Below are 7516 nucleotides of genomic sequence, written 5' to 3' on the forward strand. Positions count from 1 at the left end.
AGACCCAGAGAGCCCAGCCTGCAGCTCCACCGTCCTCCCAGACCCAGCTCAGCCCAGCCTGTAGCTCCACCGTCCTCCCAGGCAGAGAGCCTGGCCTTGCCTGGTCAGTTACCCGGTGGGGCAGGAAGTGGCAGAATCTCCCACTGCCTCAACTGGCAACCTGTGGCATTTGTGAAGTCTGTTCACAATAAAAGAGAGGGCTGAGATCAAATTGGGCAAGAAGAGAGAGACAGGAGAGCCTGAGGGACCTCTGTTGGGGACAGGACGGACACCCAGCCTTGCCCTTGGTGTAAGTCCCGGAGTGGACACTGGGGGTCAGGCAGGACCACTCAGATCCCAGCTGCCTGAATGGCCCTGCCGGAGGTCCCTGATGGTGAGTGCTTAGCCCCACTTTGGTGCTGGGAAGGAGGAAGGAGGAAGGAGATGCCCCCTCCATCCCTGTGGAGGACTGGGGAGATGCTGGTGCTGGCTGCAGCATGGCTGAGGGCATCCATGGCCTGGACTCCTGGTTCTGGTAGCCTCTGCTCACAGAGGGAGATTCTTCCCGAACTGCGCCCCTCACCAGCCTTGGTGACACTGTCCGCTGTCACCAAGCCACCAGAGTCACTGGACCTGCCCACTAGACCTCACTACGTGGCAGAGCCGAGTGTGGGCAAATCCTGTCTCGGGCTCCGTTGCTGGGGCGGTCAGAGGCTCTCCTGAGTGTGTCCCGCCACCCCACCCTGCACCCCAGCCTCCACACACGCAGCCTCCAAGCCCTCTCCCACCTGAAGCCCCCGCCCGCCGACCCCGCACACTCCTGAGGACTGAGCATGTTTAAACAGGGTGTGTCGCTTCAAGGCAGAAGGACGGGAGGACACTGGCGACAGCCGCTTCTGCCGAATTTAGCCCCACAAAGGTCTGTAGTGATGATAGCACCCCCACCGCCACATTCCTCTGCTCTGCGACAGCGCTCCCAGGCCCTTTGCAACTTTCTGGACTGAGGAAACCAGTTTCTTTAAATTACTCGGAGGACCCTGGATCCCGGACCCATGTCTTGTGTCAGGGCCTGGCCCCAGCTCACGGCCACTTCTGCAGAGGAGCCTCCTGCTCCCCCGTGAGCAGCCACCCCAGCAGCCGCTGAGCTTCCTGCCCTCGGTGGTCCCAGCAGGGGCCCCTTCTTGAGACCCAGGGTTGGGGCAGATGAGCGGGCCCTGGGCCACCCACTCCTCAGCAAGACTCACACCTGGGGCCTGGCCCACCAAGGCAGACTCGAGTCACCATGATGTAACCAGGCCGCCTCTCAGTGAGGCCCGCCGCTGCCCAGAGGTTCCCGCAGGTCCTCACCGCTTCCTCCTCTCTGCTGTGCCCTCTGACAGGAGCATGTGGCGTGCGGCTTCGTTCCTGGCCCCGACTCCACTTCTCAGTCCATTTCCTTTTTTTTTTTTTTTTTGAGATAGAGTCTTGCTCTGTCACCCAGGCTGGAGTGCATTGGCATGATCTCCACTCACTGCAACCTCCACCTCGAAGGTTCAAGCCATTCTTGGGCCTGAGCCACCCAAGTACCTGGGATTACAGGCGCACACCACCATGTCCAACCAATTTTTGTATCTTTAGTAGAGACGGGGTTTCACCATGTTGGCCAGGCTGAACTCCTGACCTCAGGGGACCCACCTGCCTCAGCCTCCCAAAGTGCTGGGATTACAGGCGTGAGCCACCGCGCCAGCACTCAGATCATTTCCAATGCATCTCTCTCCCCACTGGCTCTCCCTCTGTCGCTGTCTCTCTTCCGTCTCTGATTCTCTGTCTCTCTCTCTCCCTCTGTCTCTCCCCCATCCCTTCCTCTCCCTCTGTCATTGTCTCTATCTCTCTGTCTCTGCCTTTGTCTCTCCCTCTGCTCCTCTCTGCCCTCTTCCTTTGTCTCTGTCTCTCTCTCTGTCTCTCCCTCTGTCCCCATTTCTCCCTGTCTCTCCCCCGTCTCCCTCTGTCCCTGTCTCCCTCTGTCCCTGTCTCCCTCTCTGTGTTCCTCTGTCTCTATCTCTCCCTCTGTCTCTGTCTCCCTCTGTCTCTGTCTCCCTCTGTCTCTCCCTCTGTCTCTGTCTCCCTCTGTCTCTCCCTCTGTCTCTGTCTCCCTCTGTCTCTGTCTCCCTCTCTGTGTTCCTCTGTCTCTATCTCTCCTTCTGTCTCTGTCTCCCTCTGTCTCTGTCTCTCCCTGTCTCTCCCTGTCTCTGTCTCTCCCTCTGTCTCTCCCTCTGTCTCTGTCTCCCTCTGTCTGTCTCTGTCTCTCCCTCTGTCCCTGTCTCTCCCTCTGTCTCTGTCTCCCTCTGTCTCTGTCTCTCCCTCTGTCTCTGTCTCCCTCTGTCTCTGTCTCCCTCTGTCTCTGTCTCTCCCTCTGTCTCTCCCTGTCTCTGTCTCTCCCTCTGTCTCTGTCTCCCTCTGTCTCTATCTCTCCCTCTGTCTCTGTCTCCCTCTGTCTCTGTCTCCCCCTCTGTCTCTGTCTCCCTCTGTCTCTGTCTCCCTCTGTCTCTCCCTGTCTCTGTCTCTCCCTCTGTCTCTGTCTCCCTCTGTCTCTGTGTCTCCCTCTATCTCTGTCTCCCTCTGTCTCTATCTCTCCCTCTGTCTCTGTCTCCCTCTGTCTCTGTCTCCCCCTCTGTCTCTGTCTCCCCCTCTGCTCTGTCTTTCCCTTTGCCCTGTCTCTGACGTGCCTTCTCTGTTTCCACCTGTCTATCCCTGTGCGTGCTGAATGTTTTGTGTCTTTTTCTCCATCTCTGTTCATTTTATTTCTCCAGCTCCCCCTCCCTGACCCTGTTTCTGGGTTCCCCTCTCTGAACAGCTTGGGTGCCTCCTGCTCCCTCGCCTGCCGGCTTCTTTGTGTCCGGGGCTTGGTCTGTCTCTCAGTACTTTTCTTGGGGTCTCTGCCAAGCTCTCTCCTGCTGTCTGGCCACCCCCCCAATTTCCATCTGTCTTACTCTCTCACTCACACTCATCCCGAGACACCAACAATGGGGCTCGCTGGGCGGGGGGACAGAGGCAGAAAACAAGGTCTTGCCTGGAAGCCCTCACAGCCCCCGCCCAGCAGCGCTGGCTCCGAACCTCTGCAAAGTCAACACGGGGTGCCCCGGGCAGGGCTCGGTGTGGTGCCCTGGGGGTCCGCCGGCTGCCCCCTCTCGGCTCCACCACGCTAAGCGACACCCGCCCGGTTGCTGCTGCAGGAGAAACTTTGCGCTGATGTGAAACGGAAAGGGAATTCAGGCTGGCAATTACCCAGCTAATTTCAGCCATGTAGACAGCCAAATCAGGTCCTTCAGGTTTCCTACAAGCCCACCTCAGGGTCTGAATTAGCCACCTAATTAATTATCTGTAACAGCCTGGGACTCCCGGGGTGGAGCTCGCCCTTCTTGGTGCAGATGCTGGCTTGTCCCTGAATCACGTCCCGGTGACGCAATCATTATAATTAGACTCAACCTGCAGCTTACCCTTGACCACGAAGGCTCAGGGATGTGGCCCCGGGCCAGGCTCAACATCTTTTCATTTAATTTGTGTTGAGTGGATGCACAGCCACCCTACGGAGTTGGCCGCACACCCAGCTCCTGTCCTGGGGGAGGCAGCGCCTGCCCCTCTGTCCACCTGTGTCCCTGGCCCCTCCAACCTGCAGAGATGTTCCCAGGAGGCCTGACTCACACCAAGGTGTGAATGGCACCAGCTCAGGATGCTCCCCTCTGGAGCCCCCCAAGGAAGACGTCTGTAACGGCAGAATCAGGCGCCAACCACAGGTTATCCCCGAGGGAGCTCTGGGCACTGCTGCTGGGGGAACACAGGATGAACGGCTCTGAGCTAAACCCCCTCATCCAGGACAGTCCCTGAGCTGACCCAACAGCTCTGCCGGGACATGTCTGCACCAGCACGGCCCAGGCCCTGCCCACCTCCTAGACTAGGGATTCAGCCACTGTCCTTGGCATGGCCTCTGGCCACCATGACAGCCTTGAGCCAAGTAGGGATGGGGTTCCTTTCAAAGGGCAGACAGCAGGTTGGAAGAGGGCCTGCCCCCACCCCAGCACACACAAAAGAGGCTGCATGTCCCATCCGGGAGTTGGTCGGGACATGCAGGTTTTTCAGGTCTCTTCCTTTGCTCTTGTAACCAGTGAGCTCTGGCTCTGCGAGGATGGCACTGCCTCACCCAGGTGGAACCCACAGGGTCCTTGACGGATGCACAGGCCAGCTCTGTCCCCATACCTGTCCCTGAGGCAGTGGCCTGCATCCTGCTCTCCCAGGCCGGGCTCTCCTCACCTGGAAGGAAGCCCTCTTGGGGGCTGCCTGGCCCGGCCAGTTAGAACTGTCCCTGCAAAATCTACACCAGGGTGTCCACCCTCTCCCAACACGTGCACCAGCAAGGTCCATGGGCTCTGCCCTGACCAAAGCAGGGGCAGAGTGAGCTCACAAGGCAGCCCCTGTCCCACCAGCACACTCCCACCCCTGTGCTGGCTCTGGGCCTCGGAAAGGGCTGGGCTGGGGGGCCGCTGGCTACGGCCCTAGCTCCCTGCCCTAAGGCTCCGGTGGAGGGCTGCGCTGTGGAGGGCTGTGCAGGTGGCTGCACGGGTGGCTGCAGGGCGCTGCTGCGGTGGGTCAGATAAGGAGCAGCTGGTGTGGTGGTCTCTCCATGTCTGCCTGTCCCAGCACCTGGCCCCGCAACCCACCCCACCACCCCTTCCTACCTCCCAGGGCCTGCTTCATCACGAACTCCATGACGACTGCTCTGATTCCACAGCGGCTCCTCCAAGGGTTGGAACTCACATGCGCGTGTGGCCGGGAGTGAGTGTCCTTCCTGGGAGAGAGTGAAGTGGTCACAGGTCACCTGGAGCAGGCCCCTGCCTGGCCTTCCCCAGAGACCATCATTGGTTACCCCCAATACCTTGTGGGTTGGAACCTCCCCCACCAGGAGCGGCTGCCTGGGTCTGTTCCTGAGGGGACTTCTGTACCCACACCCAAACCAGACCTCAGACCACCTGCAAAGTGGTCTCCCCCCCCCCGGGGTGTCTGAAGCCCCTGTGGGGAGGGCTGCTGACAGCTGAGGGGGCATCACTCAGAGGCGCCTGGCAGGAGGCTGCGGGAGCAGGGGCGGGGCCCAGGGGGCGTTTGAAGGTGACTGCTCCGCTCTGCAGCTCGGTCTGGAGCTGCGCCTCCCTGGTGGTCCCGAGCCCAAGGCTGAGGAGAAGGGTTGGGGGTGGGTCTTTGAGCGGGTGCCCTTCAGGGCAGGCTCCTGTGGCTTCTGACTATCCCTGAGGCACTGCGGTCAGCGCGCCCCCCGCAATGGCCCACGGTAGAAGAAAGGATCGGGGTAGGGGAGAAACTTCAGAGGTTCGGTCGTCAGGGAGCACATGGGAATAGGGACAGAGCCCCCCTGCCCCGAAAGCGCAGGGGATGGGGGCTCTGGTCCCCTCTTGGGAAGCTGCTTTCTGAAATCACAGCAGCCGCAGTGAGCCGCTCGCATTTGTGGGGTCTCTCTTATCAGGGAAACCCCGGTCCCTAGAGCGCCACTGTTTTGACGGTTCGCCCCCGCCCTCCGCAGATGAAGGGGACTCGAGCGGGGACTAGGAGGGCGGCGGGCAGGGAGCGGCCCCGGAGCCTTTGCCGCAGCGCCGAGTCTCCTCCAAACTTCTCCCTGGCTCCCGCGGCGCGGGGAAGGAGGACACCTCAGGGATCTGCGCACCACCAGGACCCGCACCCCGCAGGGACCTGCACACCCGCCGCGCCTGGGCTCCCGCAGCCGCCGCACCCGCATCCTTCGGTTTTGCGAGCGGGAGAGCGGCCCTCAGGCGGGAACGCGCCAGAAGAGGAAAGAAAGAGGGCGAGGGAGGAGAGGGGGAGCGTCGGAGACAGGAAGGAGCGAGAAGGAGGCCGCGCGCCGGCCGGGACCGCGGGGGCCGCTTCAGCACCGCGGCAGTGGACAGCGCCCGCCACGGACCCCGCGCGCGCAGAGCCTGGGAGAGAAGCGGAGGCCGGGGGGAGAAGCGGGGGTCGGGAGGAGAAGCCGGGGTCCGGGGGAGAAGCCTGGGCCGGGGGGAGAAGCGGAGGTCGGGAGGAGAAGCCGGGGTCCGGGGAAGAAGCCTGGGCCGCGGGGAGAAGCCGGGGCCGCGGGGAGAAGCGGGGGCCGCGGGGAGAAGCCGGGGCTGGGCGAGGGGAGAAGCGGGGGCCGCGGGAAGAAGCCGGGGCTGCGGGGAGAGACCCGGGAGCGGAGGCCGGGCGGGCGCAGGGCGCGGTTACCTTCCCGGGTCGCGCGCGGGCGGTCAGCGGCGGGGCGCGCTCGGGCCGGCCGAGTCCATGTGGCGCCCGGCGAGCTGCGGCGGCGGCTGAAGGGCACCGCGAGGAGGGCGCGTCACTCGGAGGCGCTCCCCGCCCCCCGCCCGCGTCCGAGCGTGACGAGCAGGCGGAGGAGCCCGAGGGGCGGGGAAGGGGGTGGATCCGAGTGACGCGCCCCCGGCTCCCTCCCGCCGGCCCGGCGCTGCCCCAGCCTGAGCCCGCGCCCCCCGCCCGCCCGACCTGCGCGCCCCCAGCCCGGCGCCCCCCTAGCCGCCCCCCAAGCGACGGCGCGGGCCTGCTCCCTGCATGGTCCGCGCGTGCCAACCCCTCAGGCGGAGACGGCCCTGGAGCGGAGGGGTTAGGGGTCGGGGGAACGAGTGAGGGGTCGCTGCCCCCGTTCTTTGGGGACCGTGCCCCAGAGCGCTGCCCGCCGCCCCGACCCCCTCCGCATCGCAGGGCGGGAAAAGGGCGCCCCCAGACCCCTCAAAACCCATTCGCGCCCCTCGCAGTGGGAGACCCGCGGGCTGGGCCGAGCTGATTTTCAGGGTAATGGGGTCGCCGACAAAGCCACTCTGTTTTGTTTTAGCGGAACAGAGGCCGGAGACTACAAAGTCCCCGAGAACAGCGGGAGAAGCCGGGCGGGGCGGGGGCGCCCGAGGTCACTGCAGGCGGGCGGGTGGGGGTTCCCGAGGAGGGCGGGGGACGAGTGGGGGTCCCGGGGCGGGCGGGCGAGCAGGGGTCTCGGGGCTGGCGGGAGAGCGGGGTTTCCGGGGTCCCCCAGCAGTCCCGTCCCGCGGCCGCCCCCTCCCCCGGCCTCCGGGATTTCCGCTGCGGCTGACGCGGCACTGCGGGAGAGCGGGGTCGCCGCAAGGTCGGCTCTCGGCCGGGTCCGCCCTGTGGTCCCTGCGCTTTGTCAGGCGCCAGGTTCGGAAAGGGTCAGGGCGCACGGGGACCCTAAAGCTGCCCTGTGCTCCTGGCCGGGGGTGGCTGCTGCTCGTGGTCGCCGCATTCACTTGTCACTGTCCTATCGGGCTGCGTCCCCGGACTGCGCTGGAGCCGCACGGATTCGACCCCTCCCGCGCTCTCTCTGCTCGTGGCTCTGCCTCATCCCCGCCCCTCCCCCCGCCCCGACTTTAGTCTGAGTTCAGGAGGCCTGGACCCCAGCGTTGGCCACAGTGCCTCTGCCCTGTCCCCACTCCTCTGCTGATCTGGTAGGGGACCCTCAGCAGAGGAAGGGAGC

The 7516-nt window shown here is 64.1% G+C and overlaps 1 protein-coding gene across 1 annotated transcript in view; it reads right to left on the reverse strand.

Moving 5' to 3' along the window:
• The window catches only part of CPLX1 (complexin 1), a 41493-nt gene extending 35101 nt beyond the window's left edge, over positions 1-6392 (reverse strand). Inside the window, exons 1-2 of the mRNA XM_032253871.1 lie at positions 6241-6392; positions 4692-4801 (exon numbers count right to left, since the gene is read on the reverse strand). Coding sequence (XP_032109762.1) covers positions 4692-4722 — 31 coding nt within the window. The 5' untranslated portion in view covers positions 4723-4801; positions 6241-6392. The remainder of the gene's footprint in view (positions 1-4691; positions 4802-6240) is intronic.
• Positions 6393-7516: the final 1124 nt, after the last annotated feature.

This window comes from Sapajus apella, unplaced genomic scaffold (assembly GCF_009761245.1).
Source record: "Sapajus apella isolate SASKATOON/1434 unplaced genomic scaffold, GSC_monkey_1.0 scaffold85, whole genome shotgun sequence".
Lineage (NCBI taxonomy): Eukaryota > Metazoa > Chordata > Mammalia > Primates > Cebidae > Sapajus > Sapajus apella.